This window comes from Chinchilla lanigera, unplaced genomic scaffold (genome assembly GCF_000276665.1).
Source record: "Chinchilla lanigera isolate Chin_1 unplaced genomic scaffold, ChiLan1.0 scaffold00013, whole genome shotgun sequence".
Taxonomy (NCBI): domain Eukaryota; kingdom Metazoa; phylum Chordata; class Mammalia; order Rodentia; family Chinchillidae; genus Chinchilla; species Chinchilla lanigera.
Genome location: NW_004955414.1, coordinates 19,894,499 through 19,911,866, shown reverse-complemented (window position 1 = coordinate 19,911,866; position 17,368 = coordinate 19,894,499). Strand labels below are relative to the sequence as shown.

Sequence of the window (17,368 nt, the reverse complement as noted above, 5' to 3'; positions counted from 1 at the left end):
GCACGCACAGGATGCCTGGCATCCTCAGGTCTCCTGCCTGTTCTGCTCTTCTGCTACTCAGAACATTAAGCTTATTGGGTAATTCAGCTGTATTGATCTTCCACCCTTACCCATCTGTAAATTCCTGTACTCTGAAGCCTCCAGACCAACCAAATTTCTCTTCCTCTGGTTTCCGCTACTCCATTTGCTCCCAAATCCCACTCTTCCTCTTTTCCCTTTTTTGGTTTCACTGAGATCTGTTATTCTGTCTGCCCCTCAAGATTTCATCCCATGTCCTTTACAAAATTGTAACCCCCACATTTTCATTTCCAGCCTTACACCTTCACCTGAACTCTCTGCTCCTACTCAGTCACTGGTTTGACATCTCTTCATTCGCAAGTCCTCAAAATATCCAAATGTAAGTCATTAATTGTATCATACTTCTAGTACTCCAGCCCTATTCCTTCTTTCTTGGGTTTTGGAAACTCCAAATTAGTCATCATAGTTTAGAAAAACCTTGAAGTTACTGTTGATTCCTCTGTTTCAGTCTACTTCCAATTGGTTTTTAAGTCTGATTTAATTCAACAAAGCCTCTCTTCTTTAAGATCTTTGTTAGACAGTTATCCTATCTTCCCATCTCTCATAGCCTTTTTCTTCCCTTCCTTCCTTCTTTACAGGGCTGTTGTTCTGCATTCCCTTCATTCACTGCTTTGGGGGTCCCATGTCAGGGAGGCTCCTTAAGGAATCCACCTGAAGAATCCCACAACACAAAACAGGAGAGCAACTTATAGTTTACATGATGGACATGGAGCAACCTTGTCCAAGTTACCTCTTTCAATATCTATTCCCATAATTATGCAAAAATCCTGCCAAAGCTTTGACATTACTGTTCCAAAATCCCAAATACATGGTTTAGCCCTTTTCTTCCCCTCCTATTCCTCATCCACCTACTCACAAGCAATACTCGAGTGATGCCATGTCTCTGTGGTGGTTCTGGGCTTGGAGGTCCGGTGAGCACGCCAAGGTCATGCTGTTACCCTATCTTCCCCAAATTCATCTTGCAAGGAAAGGCACGTCATCAGCCATGACTCTGAGAGCAAGGCCAGGCAGGAGGTGCTGCAGCTAGTCTAGAGGGCCTGGGGAAGGAACTAGTCTCCACACATATCACTTTGGGTCCATGGAGACCAGAAGTCTTCCCTCTGCCTTTGCCATAGTGTACCCTGAGCACACCAGGTAGGCTATCCCTTCTGGCTGGTTCCTCTCTCCCCAACAAGCCTCACCTGGTCCTTTCCAGATTCCTTGCTTCAAATGTTCTTTGTATACTCTCTTTTCCTTCTAATCAAGAGTTTCTTTTCTTCAATCTTTCTTATTTTACCTCTAGCTATCACTCTTTTTTCTCCCTTGCATATTATATCTACTTTTCCTTCTAACCCTTTTATTGAGCAATCAAATACCTGCACATTAACCTACAGTTAAACATGTATCTCGTGAGCCTATATCTCATGCATAGAAAGCGATGAACTCCCTGAAAATAAGGAATGTTTTGTTCATGTTTTTGCTCCTACAAAAGCTGACATTGTATTTGACCGTGCCTCAAAAGAAGTAGATACATATACATGAAGGGACAAATTTTCATCATAAAATCTTCAGGCCCTAAAACAGGAACAGGCTTTTTCCCTTTGACCATTTTGTCCCAACAGCCTCTGAGTCCCACTCCGGGGGCTAGCCCAGGGCTGAAGCTAATGGGCAAGGATGGAAATGCCAGCATCTTCAATATCTCCTACACCACGTTCCTCTTGGTGGGTTTCCCTGCACTGCAGGAGGGACGGTCCCTCCTGGTTTTTCCTCTTGCCTTCCTCTATGCCACCATCATCTCTGCCAATGCCCTGGTCATCCACACAGTGGTGGCCCAGCGGAATCTGCATCAGCCCATGTATGTGCTCATCGCTCTGCTCCTGGCTGTCAACATTTGTGCTGCCACAGCTGTGATGCCTAAAATGCTGGAGGGCTTTGTGCATTATGCTAATCCTATATCACTACGGGCCTGCCTGGTCCAGATGTTCTTTATCTACTTCACCCTTCTTCTGGACTACAATCTCCTGCTAGCTATGGCTCTGGACCGCTATGTGGCCATTTGCCACCCACTCCGCTATACTGACCTGATGACCTCCCGCCTGCTGAGTCTGCTGGCCATTTTTGCCCTGACTCGGAGCCTGGGAGTGGCAGTCCCTTTGGTGGTGCTAACTGCACAAGCCCAATTCTGCCGTACGGCAGTGATTCGACACTTCACCTGTGAGTACATTGCACTGCTGAGCATAGCTTGTGGAGACCTGACCTTCAACAACCGGTTGGGGCTGGCTATGCGGTTGGTCACTGTGACCTTTGATCTGGCCTTGCTAGGAACCTCCTACACACGCATCATCTACGCTGCCTTTCGGATCTCTTCTGGGGGAGCCCGATCCAAGGCCTTGCACACATGCGGTTCCCACTTACTGGTCATCCTCACCATCTACCTCTCCGGCCTTTCCACTTCCATTGTCTTCCGAGTGGCCAAGACTGTGTCTCAGGATGTCCAGAATCTACTCAGTGCCATATATTTACTGCTCCCAGGAGCTTTGAATCCTCTCATTTATGGGGTAAGAACTAAAGAAATCCGGCAACATGTAGAAAAGATACTCTGTAAAAAGAAATCACTGCAGGAGGTTGGAGAGCAGCCAAAGAGGTTGCAGAGTGTGAGAGTGGACAGGAAGTCGCCAGGATAAAGGAACACTACGAACTTGGGAAGCTGAGCCTGTGACTGAGAATGAGAGATAAGAATGGGGTACTCAGAGACAGGCTAGATTTTCCTGAGCAGATTATGAATTGTTGAGTTCTTAGAATATTCTGTTCTTGCCTCATTAATAAAATTGCTTGCACCTACTTATTCTCCTAGTTATTTTCTCTGTGCTTCCTCCCTCAATTCCTGAGAAAGCTGCAATTAATATGAGTGCATGGAGCTCCACTAGGAGACATTTCAAAGCAAGTAAAATAGAACAAGATGTGCCCTGAACACCCAATCTGAAGCAAAACAGTCCCAGTCCTTCCCTCGTGATATCTTTCCCAAATATAGCCTAAGACTTGACATGAAGTTCAGTGTGACTAAACAACTCTAAAGTTTCCAATCTAATCAAAAGCTAGGTTGAGCGTCATCACCTAACCGGTCCCAAATACGTACAGCCTTAGCTTCAGATCCCAAATTTGACACAGGCACACAGGTCAAGCTGACCCAGGGTGCCCAGTATAGCCCACACAAACGGGTCAGGTCATGCCCAGGGCTCTCGTCTAAAATACTTAAGACTAGGTCTTCTTCTGGGTTCCAGTCTGACCCAAAGATCACAGTGGACCCTCCATGGGGAGCCCAAACTGAGCCAAACACCAAGTCAGAACTGAGATCTCCAGGCTGATCTCTAGAACACAAACGCCTGGGCCTGGAGCCCAGGTCAGACCCACAGACCAGACTAATCCCTGATCAGGGATTAGACTCGAGTCTGACCCAACCCCATAAATCAGGCATTCTTCCTATACCAGCTAATGTGATCTATCTAAAGGTTATTCCCTTTCTGGGTATGGTGATCTATGCCTAGTCCCAGCTACCCATCAGGCTGGAGCAAGAGGATCAATTGAGCCCAGAAATTTAGGGCCAGCTTGGGTAACATAGTAAGAGATAGTAAGACTCTATCTCAAACTTATAAAATAAAATAAAAATAAAGAAGTAAAATAGTAGTGATTCCCCTGATTAAAAGACTTCCACAGCTCCCTGTCATCTGTAGAACAGCATCCTTCAAGGATGACCCAGAAAGGGGCTACGGGGCCTGCCCACTGCAAGAACTACCTGTTAACCAAGCCAAATTTTTCTCTTCCTCTGTCAACTGATCACAGGGAACTCATGAGGTCATAGATGCAGACTAGGACACAGAACAGCAGTGTAGCAGGAGGGGAGACATAGATATTTAAGTAACTTCTGCATGTAACTTACTTGAGAGCCTTCAGAGCCAACTTGAGCCCAATCTTGTATATAATACTTCCATTTGATGATGGAGTACTGCTGTGTACACTCAACTTCATGGTCAGCCTGTAATTTGGTGACCCAAATGTAAATGGCCAGTATCTACTTAGGTTCAGTAGCAAACCAAAAGCTGTTCTCAAAAAAAAAAAAAAAAAAAAAAAAAAAAAAATAGACATCCAGAGGATGGGCTTTGCTCCAAACTTCTAAGTAAGGGGCACTGCTGTGATTTACATATGAGAGCCTGTCTCCATCTGCTACCATTTATTTAAATCACTACTGGATCAATGGATCCTTTGGCCCAAGAAGCAGAACAACTCCTATAGCAGCCTGGCCCTGAGGCAGTGCCTTCTCTTATTCCAAACCGCGTTCAAAACCAGCAGTTTTTGGGTCACTTGGTAAATTAGCTACATAAATAAGCTACATAAAAAATGGTATTTCCCCTCCAAAATCTAAAGGCCAACTTGTTGTCTTCTGTTTTGTCTGTGAAAGGGATCAGATGCAACAATTTATCCCTTACCTTACAAGCAGTATCTCAACATGCTTCAGACTACTGGATCCCTAAACTTTGATGAAACTAGTCTTACCAATACATAGAGGTTACTTGCTATTTTTCACTCACAAGTTCCAACCAACATGTTATCAACGTATTAGACCAGTATGGCATCTTGTAGAGGGCCGAGGATATGGCTCAGTGGCACAAGCCCCTGCCTGCCATGTGCAAGGTCCTGAGTTCACTTACCGGTACCAAAAAAAACCAAAAACCAAAAACCAAAACTGGTATCTTATAGAGGGAAAGTTGATCAAAGTCCCGTGGGGACTAAATTGTGACATGGGGCCTTTAGAGCAAACAATGTATTGCTGGCTTTGCCATCTGAAAGCAAACTGCTTATGCTAGTCTCTCCTGAAGAGTACAGATTTTTTAAAAAGCACTTCCCAAGTCAATAGTTGTGTACCAAGTACATGGGATGTAATTTGGTCAAGCAATGAAAACACATCTGGAGTTCCCACCCAGCTGGGCTTATAATAATTAGGCTTATTAACAGTCAACTATCATTCTCCAAGTTCGGAGAAGCTAAATCAACGTGAGTCGAATGGCAATGAGAGGTGGGAATCACCTCTGAATATTTGAAGTCAGTGATGACAATACTCTGCCATCCTCCCAGGAATGTAAGGTTGATTTTGGTTTACCATTTTCCCAGTGGCTTGTGCTTAGTTCTCCCCACAATGCCCCTCACTTCAGAGGTCAGAGGATCAATGTGAAGGTCCCACCAGTTGCTGAGTATGTTTATTACACTATGCCCCAGAACTGGAGACATAACCACAGAATGGTCTCAGGGCCCACCACACCTACGGTCAGTGTTAATCTCCCTAAAGCTTTGTATTCCTTCCTCTATGATAACCAAGAAGTTCTGGCATTTCAACTTCTTTTACCATAGACCACATTTTGGTCCATGTTTCAACCAGCCAACCAACCAGTTAGAACACTTTCTAATCCCCCCAACTGCAAGATTAAATCCAGAATTTATGGATCTATTATAAGTAAATTAAGCCTAAACCAAATTTGTATTCCACCATTATCCCTTTTCCTTACTATTCATCCCCATATATTCCCAAATTAGAAAACTCACATAGTTGATTCCTTTCCAAGACTGCAGATTCTCCTCAGAACATACCTGCACCATCCCTCTGCGTTTAGACAGACCTATAACTAGACTTGAGTCCCAGCAGACTCCTAAGGTGGAGTAGGAAGTGACCCATATGGAAGTGTGCTATATTCCAAAAGAACACATTTGCCTTAAAATTCAGAAGAGACTTTTGAAAACTGTTGGTACTATTGACAACCTGGGGAAGTGATTACTGTGTTTTGGTTATACACAGCATGTGGGGTGGAACTGTATTTATCTGAAGATTCAGTTTAGGAGATGTGTTTGGGTACCAAGTTAATCAAGGATGGGATGTGACAGCTAAGGTGCACTGTCAACTTGACTGGTTTGGCAGCCACTCAGATTAGTAAGCAACACTTCTGGGTATGTCTGGGTGGGTGATCGAGGCATGACCCTGGGCATCTGTATCTTGTCCCGCACCCTTTCCTCCCTGGTAATGTTTCCCTGCCCAGTTCCTGGTCACCATGAATTAAGCATCTTTGCTCCACCATGCCCTTTTGCAGGGTTGTTCTTGCCTTACAGCCAGCCAACTTACACACACTGAACCTGTCCTAAATTGTTGGTGGTTGTTATTGTGTCTCAACAACAGGAAAGCTAATATATGGATTAACAAAATGTAGGATGGAGAATATTTATCTACCTCTTTCAGGGTTAAAAAGGAATGAAATTCTGATACATGCAACAACACCGAAAACCTTGAAAATACTATGCTAAACACAATAAACCAGACACTGGACAAATTCTACTTATATGAGGTACCCAGAATAGGGAGAAACATAAAGTAGAACACAGATTGCCAGATGAAAGCAAGTGGAGAATGTGGAGCCACTGTTCTTATGGGTATAGTTTGTGTCTTGAATGTTGAAAAAGTTTTGGAAATGAATAGGGGTGATGGTCATTCAACACTGTGAATATACTAAAATGCCACTGAATTGTACATTTAAAAATTGATAAAATGGTAAATTTTATTTTATTTTTATTTTTGGTCTTTTTGAGACAGTGTCTCGCTATGCAGTTCAGGCTGGCCTTGATCTTACTTTGTAGCCCAGGCTGGCCTCAAACTTGCAACGATCCTCCTGCCTCAGCCTCCCAAGTGCTGGTATTACAGGTGTGTGCCACCACGCCCAGCAAATTGGTATATTTTATGTTATGTATGTTTTATCATGGGGGAAGGGAAGGAAAAGGGCATATATTAACACAGAAGTGTCTTAAACTTTCTTCCCTGAAGTTTCAAAGAAAATACATTTTTTTAAACATGAACACTGTATGACAATAAATGAAAAAAACTGACCTCATATAAACACTTTAAAAACTTTATTTCAGAATGACCTATAGAATTTTATCTAGATAAAGGTCCTATCGGCACTTCTCACAGGACACCACTCAGTTTTGTTTCTAGGAATTCACCAGTAAAAGCAGCAAAATTCAAGTCTCCTTATCCAAACTGAGATCATCAGAAAAGGATTGCTAGCGAAGTGATGAACTTTACTAAGTCACTTCCTATTTCGAGGATGACTTCTTTTGCATTTAAAACTTCTACTTTGATTCCCAATATGCCAAGTTTTTTGTTTGTTTGTTTTACAAATTATTACTTTCATACTATAAACAGTACTTTAAATCAGTTATTCCTTCTGTTTCAGTATGGTCCAGCAAAGCCATGTAATGTTAAGCAAACCCACTATGCCTATCTATGCTCAAGTACTTTGTCTATGGAAGATGTACTGTTTTCTTCTTTTTTCAGGATCCACACATTAGACATTCATCTCTATTCTCCAAAGAGCACACCATGGCTGCTGTGTTCCTCTCTTTCTCTTCTTCCTCCTTTGAGGTCTTCTCCTTATCTTTCAGCTTTTCCTTATTTAGAGTGAACTGGATAGGATTAGCTGCAGGTCTTGTCCTTAAATAATACATCCCAGTCTTCAAACCCTACAGGGGATATAAACACAACTATTAGAAGAAATTTTGTTGAGAACACCAGACATTCAAGATCAATATTTAAAATATATCCCATATATGTAATGGTTAAAATTTTTAATTTAAAGGAATTTTTTTTAACACATTTGTAAAACCCAAGTCAAACTCTTTTCTAAACTGTAATTCTATCTCCTCTAGGAAGTACTCTGAAAAATGCATCAACAATCAGAGAGCTTTACTTTGTTCTTTCCCTAAAATAGTTTTATCTCTTTGGAAACGTCAAATATTTTTGTTCAGTTGTCTTTATTTTTATGTACGACTTCCAAGTTTGTCCAATAAATATTCAGAGAACTAGACTGTGTGTCTCTGCTTAACAACATATATTACAGCTACTTTAAGGAAAGGATTATATCTTCTATTCAGTATCCCCAGTAGTGGTACATGAGGTGTTCAACAACAGTATGTTATAGAAGAAAATAAACTTATAATTCTATATAAATATCCATCACATTGCCAGGAATAAGAATATAATCTAAAACCTTAGAACTTTACAGTTGGTAACAGGGCAAATACTTTAGCTTTTAAATTGCTATCAGTAAAATGGGAAAAACAGATATTTTTAAATAGTGGATTAATATATATGAAGTTTTATTTTAGGAATGCCAATAGTGCACAAGATATCTTGGAGCAAAGATCAGTTAAGAACAAGTAGCAGTAGAAAAGGAAGGAAAATACTCAAGAAACAGTACAAAGAAACGAAGAAACAACCCACACCACTTGCTAAATAATTTCTTGATCAATAAAGGAAGTGAGGGGCATAAACAACTTTGTTTTCAAACCTACAAACAAAATAATTGCAGAAATAGAAAACCAATGGACGAGCCTGGTCTGGTATAAAAACCATAACGTGGTTTTAACACATTTGATTTAGAGGAAAAGATGAACTTCTAAGAGGCAGTATTTAATAGATAGCTAGAGTATAACCTGTTCCACTTCTGAAATATCCCAAGCTGGTAATGCTTAATTTCTTCTACTAACCTGCTTCCAACCATAGAAGTGCATACTGGTGAGTTTGCCATAGTTAGGCTCAGCAATATGGATGTTCAAAGACTGGCTTTGATCAATGAAAGCACCTCGATCAGCTGCCATCTTGAGAACAGTTTTCTGAGAGATTTCCCATACCGTCTTATAAAGCTGCTTCAGGTCCTCAGGAATTTCCAGTATGCTCTGAAAAAGGGAAAATAAATATTTATCCTACTCTAGTTGAAGAAAACAGTATGACTAACAGAATACTGAGGGAAGGATTTAACCTTCCTGCCAGAGCTGACCCAATCATTCAGAAGCATATGATATGACCCTTCTTGAGTCTCCCCAGATTGCTTACCTCTTTCTTAGAAAGTCCAACAAAACCTCATCTAACCAAATATAGCTCTGGTGGCAGGGATTTAAGCACCCAATTTTAACTGGCTTAAGGCCAAAATGTTCATTATTCTAGAAGCACTTAAGAAAGGAAGTAAAAGCCAGAACTAAGCAGCAATAAATGATCCTCAGTTCTGCAGAAACCACAAATAACCAGGACTATACATAAAAGGGACACGATCAACGAAGGCAAAAAAAATAAAGTCCTTTAAATAAGCTATAACTCTATAAACTTTATTTGGAGTCATAATAAATCAGGTTTTATTAGACTTAGAGTTAATTTGCATTAAAACACACAGTCTGAAGCCAGGCATGATACTATACGCCTATAATCCCAGCACTTGGGAAGCTGAGGCAGAAAGACTGTAAATTCAAGGCCACCGTGGACAACACTTCCAGGTTCTAAAAAAAAAAATTTTAATTCCACTCATATATATTGCCTAATGCTACAAGTTTCTGTCACAAAAACAGAAAGATTTTAGGACACTTTGTCTGTTTGGCTACACAGACCAATGTACAGCCAGCGTCCTCTACAAATAAATGCTGCTTGATTCTCAGCTGTAAATATTTTATTGTTAATCACTATCGTAACTGTCTTTTGGACTATCAGTCCTCAATCTCTACTGTGCTTTTTAAATTTGTCTCTAATTTCAGACATTTCATAACTGGTCCCCAAATTTTGAGGCATTCTCAAAGACTAAAACTAGACCCATGTTTACCACTAGGCACTAAAGTCAGAATGGATCAAAGATCTAAATATTAAAATAGAAACACTAAATTTACTGAAAGAGAAAATAGGGAAAATTCTCAAAGACATGGGTGTACACAGAGACTTTATGAACAAAACCCAGACTGCAAGGGAAATACTACAAAGAATCAATAAATGGGATCTCACCTTATTAAAATGCTTTTGCACAACAAAAGAAATCACCAATAGAGTGAAAAGACAACCCACAGAGTGGGAGAAAATTATAGCCAGTTGTCCCACAAAGGACTTATATAGAGAGAACATGTAATGAATTGAAAAAGCTCAGACCCCCAAAATTCAAAGACCCAACCTGAAAATGGGCATCTGGGATGAATACACATTTGTCAGATGAAGAAATACAAACAGCAAATAAATACATGAAAAAATGTTCAACATCACTGGTCATTCAAGAGATGCAAATTAAAACAACACTGAGATTCCATCTTACCCCAGAAAGAATGGCTATCATCAAATCAACCAAAAACAAATGCTGGAGGGGCTATGGGGAAAAAGGAATCCTTCTCCAGACTGTTGGTGGGATTGTAGACTGGTGTAACCGCTGTAGAAATGTGTGGAGATTCCTTAAAAAACCGGGATTAGAGGTCCCATTTGACCCAGTTATTCTCTTCTGAACAATCAAAAACATCATACCACAGCGATATATTTATACCCGTGTTGATAGCAGTACAACTTGTAATAACTAAATCTTGGAAACAACCCAAATGCCTATCAACCAAGTAATGGATAAAAAAGATGTGGTTTTTTTAATAGAATGAAGTACTACTCCGCCATAAAGAAGGATAAACAGTTTTTTAAGGAATCTCCACACTGATTTCTACAGTGGTTACACCAGTCTACAATCCTACCAACAGTCTAGAGAAGACTAGAGAGCTAACAGCTGTTCCTAACAGCAATATGGAATAGTCAGTAAGGGGTACTGATAAAAGGGTAAAACTGTCAAAAGAAGTTTTAATGTTCGTGATTGATATGGTTGGATCTATGGATGCTGTTATGTAAGCACGATGAATTTTCTCTTTACAACACAGTGACTGAGTCCAAACAAACTGAACAGGTTGAAATGGCAGGCAATACTTCTTGACAAATATAGCCAAGGTAACATTATCAGAAAACAGAACCTAAGTAAAGAGATCTTCATACCAACAACATAGTCTCTTCACTCTATTTGACCTCAAACTTCAGTTCAAAGAAAAGAAAAAGGCAACAAAATGCCTCCAAAGATTTCCAATTCTCCCAAAGCTGATCACAGGTGCACTGGTGGTATGGAAATCACGTATCAAACACCTGCATGGTAAGAAAGGATCAAAGAGGAAGCAAAGAAACTCAGCAAGCTCAAAGATGTTATAAACACACAGAAGAATTAACAAAGTGACCAATGTGTTTAGAGTCAAATAAAAAAATAGAAGAGCTAACCAAAACCATTCAAAACATGAACAAATTTACCAGACTCCGTGAAAAGGTACCAAACAGAAATCCTGGAGATGAAGAATTCTACCGAATATATATGACTAGCAGAAGTGACCTGGGAGGGAAGAGTATCAGACCTCAAAGACAGATCAAAAGCACAATCCGATAGATTCAGAGATACCTTAAAAACAAGAGAGCAACCAAAAAAAAAAAAAATGGATCCAACAACTATTAGAAGACAATAAGGAGACTAACCTAAAATCTGTTTATAGAAATCATAGCTGAAAATTTTTCAGGTATGAGGAAAACTCAACATACAGGTAAGCAAGGCATATACAACACCAAATAATTATGAGAGGAGAAACTCCCCTAACACCCTAGATAGTCAAAACCCCAGAAACTCAGGGAGGTATGGTGGCATGTCTGTAATCCTAGCACCTGGGAGTCTGAGGCAGTAGGACAGCAGCAAGTTCAAAACCAGCTTGGCCTACATGTGAGCTCAGACCAGCCTGATCTATGCAGCAAAACCTTGTCTCAAAAAAACAAATGTTTAAAAAAATAATAATAATCCCAGAAGTCCAACACAAGGACAAATCTTAAAAATCTCTCTCAGAGAAAAACAAAAAAATCACTTCCAAAGGTAAATCTATTTGATTTACTGCAGATTTTAACAAACTCTTGAAAGCCAGGAAAGCACGGAGTGAAGTGTTTCAAGCCCTAAAGCAACTTTCAACTGTGACTAACATATCCTGCATATTATTCTTCAAAATTGCCAGAGGAATAAGGACATTCCAAGACAAAGAACCTTAAGAAATTCATGACCACCAAATCAGCACTTAAAAAAATTCTCAAGGATTTCCTAGACAGACAGTAAAGCCAACAATGCCAAAACTCTGATGGAATGAATACATCAAGCAGGATGAACAGTTAAATAAAAGAGAAAAATAAAGTACTCAACAACAGAAAAATAATCTGATTTCAGGAATAAGTCAATACGTTTCACAGTAATAACTCAATGTAAATGGACTCAACTCCCTAGTTAAAAGACTGATTGGCAGACTGGATTAAAAAAAAAAAAAAAAAACACTGGTTTGCTGCATATAAGAGATACACCTATTCAGGGGTGGTGGCACATGCCTGTAACCTCAGCACTCAGGAGGCTGACGTAAGAAAATGACTGCAAATTCCAAGATAGCCTGGGCTATATAGTGAGTTCAAGGTCAGTCTGAATGACAGCAAGACTATCTTTATTTGGTTTTTTTTTTCCTCCAGTACCAGGAACCGAACTCACAACCTTGCGCTTGCCAGGCAGGCACTTTTGCCGCTGAGCTAAATCCCCAGCCCGCAAGACTATCTTTAAAAAAAATTGCTAGCTACTCTTCTGCAGAGGACTAATACCTAGAACATACAAAATTTAAAAAAAAAATTCAGACCCCCTCCAAAATAAAAGACCCCAATCAAAAAATGGGCTAATGCAATGAATATACTTCTCAGAAGTACAAATAGCCAATAAATACATAAACTGTTCAACATCTCTGGCTATCAGAAAAATACAAATTAAAACCACATTGCAATTTCATCTTATTCCAGAAAGAATGGCTATTATCAAAATATTAAACATGCTGGAAAGGCTTGTGGGGGTGGGGGCACAACTTCTACATTGTTGGTTGGAATGTAAACTGGTACAACTACGATGGAGATCAGTTCAACCCAGCTATTCCCCTTCTTTCCAAGAGTTACAAACATCATATCACAGTGATACATGCATACCCATGTTTATAACAGCACAATTCATCACAGCTAACTCCTGGAAGTGGCTTCTATGTCCATTGACAGATGACTAAATAAGAATATGAGGTATTTATGCATAATGTAGTACTATTCTGCCATAAAGAAAGATAAACGAGTCATTTGTAGGAAAATTGACGTACTTTGAGACTATAATGTTAAATAAAATGAATCAGATGTACAAGCTTCAATATTGCATAACTTCTCTTATATGAAAAACTGAAAGTATACATAAGTTACAAAACAAAAGATAGATTATAGGAACAGGGATAGATTTTTTTTTGCAAATGGGAAGGGGATCTAAAGATGGAGGAAGGAGGAAAGGAGAGGAGAAGGGAATAAAAAGATTTAAGATATGTTAAATACATGTACCTACTCTCTATTATGAATGTAAACATTATGAACAATAAACATGTACTAATAAGAAAAGAAAAAATTGGAAAACTACTGTTTTCTATTATTGCACAAACAAGAGCACAAGGGCTATGTGAGAGCTGTGTATCTTAGCACAATGCAGAAGTAAACATAGCTTCATAAGTAGAGCTCATATGACCACAATGAAGTCATTTTCTTCCCCATTCAGTAGGATAAAGGAGAGGCACCACAACATTCAACTCCTGAACAGCTGGCTTCATATTCATTTCATACCTGGATAGAGCCATTGCATGCAATAATCTGATTTTTCATTTCTTCATTCCATAAGCCCCGCTCTGTAAGATCTTTCAGTAAGTGAGGATTTACAATCTGGATAGAAAAGTAGAAAAGATGTGATAAGTATCAATGACAGGGCCTACATCAGATCACAGGCTTAGAATTCAAAGTAAGACTACTTAAGAATTATTTAACATGTTCCCGGTACCGGAGAAAAACAAAAAACAAAAAAACAAACAAAAAAAAAAAGAATTATTTAACATTAAATTTCTTGTTAAATCCTGTTTTTTTACAAAACTGATAGGCCTATTCCAACACATGATTCCTTGAAGATCTCGACAGGTATTAGCATATAGTAGTAATCATTATACAAAGCACACAAATATCAAATCATCACATGGTACACCTTCAATCAACTTGTCAACTATACCTCAATAAAAGGCTGGAAAAAAATTTTTTTGGCAGAGCTGCGGATTGAAATCTCCACCTTGAGTATGCTAGGCAAGAGAGCTCTGCCACTAAGCTATACAACCAGTCTTTTAAAATGTTTTCTCAATTAAAAAAATACAGGAGACTAAGGCAGGAGGACTGTAAGTCTGCGACCAGCCTCAGCTATATAATGAGATCCTGTCTCCACCATAAAAAAAAAAAAAAAGAAAGAAAAAGAGGAAGAAAGAGAGAGCAGGAGACATACATTTCCCCTAAACCATACATATAAAGGATTACCTGGGAACTTCAAAAAAACAACACCAATTCCATTCACCAGAAATTCTAATTGGTAAAAAAGTCCAAGAACTAGTCTTAAATATTTCTGAATATATCTTCAGTATCCCAAGTATTTGAGGTTGTATCATATATCATTAGGATGATATAATAATTAGATATCATAGGAATTCTAATATCAACAAGTTACTTCCATATGTAACTCCTAGTTATTCTTTCTTTCAATGGATATTTATTAAATGTTTTTTATGTATTGAAATAACAGAATAATATTAGAGATATGATAGTCTGTGTCAAAGCTTTGCCCCCAAACTAAGAAAAAAGGGCATACTAAATATGAATGAGCATTTATAGCCAACATCCTAGTGGTTTTTCATTTTTTAAATTTTTCTTTTCTTTTTTTTTTTTTTGAGACTGGGTCTTGCTATATAGTTCAGGCTGGCCTGGACTCACTTTGTAGCCCAGGCTGGCCTTGAACTCCCAGCAATCCTTCTGTCTCAGCCTCCCAAGTACTGGGATTACAGGTGTGCACCACCATGCCAGGCTAGTGTCCTGGTTTTAAAAGATTTCTTATCTGGCTGTGAACTTCTCACCTGAAATTCTCCTGACAAGACTCTTCGAGTGTAGATGTTGCTGGTGTAAGGTTCAATGGACTCATTATTCCCCAAGATCTGAGCAGTTGAAGCAGTAGGCATTGGGGCAATAAGAAGACTGTTTCTTATACCATACCTAAAGAAAAAGAGATTTCTTAGACGCTTGTGTTAAAGCTGCCAGGAAAGCAGCTATTTTATATTACTGTAGCACGTGGAGATGCCAGGAGTAACTCATACGTGCATTCACATGTTAACTTTTTAGTTAAACTCCTATAAGGCACAGCACAATGGCACATGGCTGTAATCCCAGCACTCAAGAGGCTGAGGCAGGAGGATCACTGTAAGTGTGAGACCAGCCTGGGCTACAGAGTGAGTTCAAGGCCAGTCTGTACTACATAGTGAGACCCGGTCTCATAAGTAAGTAAATAAATTAATAAATACTCTTACAGGGATATAATTCCATGGTATAGATAATGTTATTGCCCACCCATTTCTTAAATGCCTGGCCCCTGAACAGAATTAGCACAATTTTTACTGCTGGCATTCTTTATCATGTCGTGGCTTATGCTGCCTGCCCTGTGGCACTCAGGAATTACAGGACTCCATAGCCTATCATGCCCAAAGAAATGTTTAAGTCACAATTCCAGAGTCCCCCACTTGCAACAGCATGCATTCACTCAACCTCCTCATTCTTCCCTATGTGCCTATGTGATCACTATGCTGGGCCCCTTCGTCAAACGTACTGATATGAAATTGGCCGCAATTAGTTATTTATCACAACAACTCCCCATTATCCTGTGAAATGGGAAAAACACCTTCAGAGTATATTCCTGACTTTCTCTACTATCAATTTTAAGTTCCTAGAAGTTTGCTCTATAAACATTTTCTATGACCTGTACCTTATATATGCCTTCACTATTTGTGTTACATGCCTTACTTTACCTAGTCTTAAGTTTCTCTAACACAAAAAGCATGTCTTCCCTACATTCTATACCTATTGATCCAAACAGGGCTTAGCAGAGCCTTAGATCCTGAGGGAGAGAGTGTGTATAACTGGGTTTTCAACCTCACTCTGTCACTTTCTAGTTATGAGTTATCAAGCAAACCAATTACCTCCACGTCTTTATTACTTCATGTATAAAACAGCAACATCCTCTGTCTATAACCAAAAATCTTATGAAAGTCATACATGCTATATCCAAACTATGGAACTGTCTGTAATTAATAAAAACGTGTAGATCTATGTATACTAAGTGAAAAATAGCCAAAATAAAAAGCCTCAGAATATGTCAAGTTTGACATAACCATGCATGTGTATCTATCTGCAAATATACTAGAAAAATGCACACCATTAACAAACAGTATCTTTGGGAAAGGGAACAAGTTAGTTTCTGTTTGTTTTGTGAGACAAGTGGTTGGCAGAAGTAGAAAGAAAGACTTTTACTCCCTATTTTATTTCTGTATTTAATGAACTAATTTATATATTAATTTTGAAATTTTAAAAAGTTGTGTATATGAAATAGTAAGTATTCTGAGTGGGAAAAACCCAAAATGACAAAATACAAGAAATGCAGTAAGGGTCCATTTTTGCAAAAGCTGAACTGACATGTAATACACATATGCAATACATGCTCAGAAGAAAGTCTGAAGGACGAGTCACCAATGGCAATTCTGGAGGAGGTAGTATTGGTATAATTTTCATTTTCTTTCCTTTTTCATGTACGCTTTTCTCAATTTTTTAACATGCATTATTGTATGAAACAATTTTATGTCGACTGCTTCCTTCTCCAAACATTAGGCACTTTTCATCTGCATTAACCCATAAATGACCATCTCGTGACAGGAAATAAAAACAATGTGTTTCGTTATTCATTCAGCAAAATATTCTGCCTGCCCTCAAATCGCTTATGTTTATTTGTTTAAAAGGCTTACATAGACTCTATTCTGAGGCAATGAGAAGTTGCCAGGGACTGAACACAGGGCCTATGCTAAGCAAATGCTCTACAACTGAGTTATAGTCCCAGCTCCCAAAGACAATTTTTAAATTTCTCTCTCATGCAGTTTAACATTAAACATTACCTTCTAAAATTCTTCCAAAATCCCTAACTTACTCCTACCACCATCAATTTAAAGAAAGCCACTTACAATCCCAATGTGGTTAAATATTAAAGAGAAGAGTGAAAATGTACATCTCCATATATTTGGAAAAATGAAGATTTAATGCCAAAAAGAATACCTAATATAGATGGTAAGCCCCAAAACAAGATTAACTAATAATAATGCTTTCCATGTACTAAAATGTTTTCACTGTACCAAGCAACTTACAGGTTATCATACAGTTTCTTACCAAGTATTTTGCCAAAATAGCTCCGAGGTAGGTTATTTTTAGCTTCATTTAAGAGAAAACTATGAGTTTCAG

The 17,368-nt window shown here is 39.0% G+C and overlaps 2 protein-coding genes across 2 annotated transcripts in view; one reads left to right on the top strand and one right to left on the bottom strand.

Moving 5' to 3' along the window:
- The first annotated feature begins 1,721 nt into the window (after positions 1-1,721).
- Positions 1,722-2,741, top strand: LOC102019591 (olfactory receptor 52K1-like). Its single transcript, XM_005380459.1, has one exon. The coding sequence runs from the start codon at positions 1,722-1,724 to the stop codon at positions 2,739-2,741; it is 1,020 nt and encodes a 339-aa protein (XP_005380516.1).
- A 4,246-nt stretch (positions 2,742-6,987) lies between these two features.
- Rrm1 (ribonucleotide reductase M1) overlaps positions 6,988-17,368 on the bottom strand; it is a 54,357-nt gene continuing 43,976 nt past the window's right edge. The window contains exons 16-19 of the mRNA XM_005380041.2: positions 14,950-15,085; positions 13,631-13,726; positions 8,641-8,829; positions 6,988-7,614 (exon numbers count right to left, since the gene is read on the bottom strand). Of these exons, the coding sequence (XP_005380098.1) occupies positions 7,426-7,614; positions 8,641-8,829; positions 13,631-13,726; positions 14,950-15,085 (610 nt within the window). The 3' untranslated portion in view covers positions 6,988-7,425. The remainder of the gene's footprint in view (positions 7,615-8,640; positions 8,830-13,630; positions 13,727-14,949; positions 15,086-17,368) is intronic.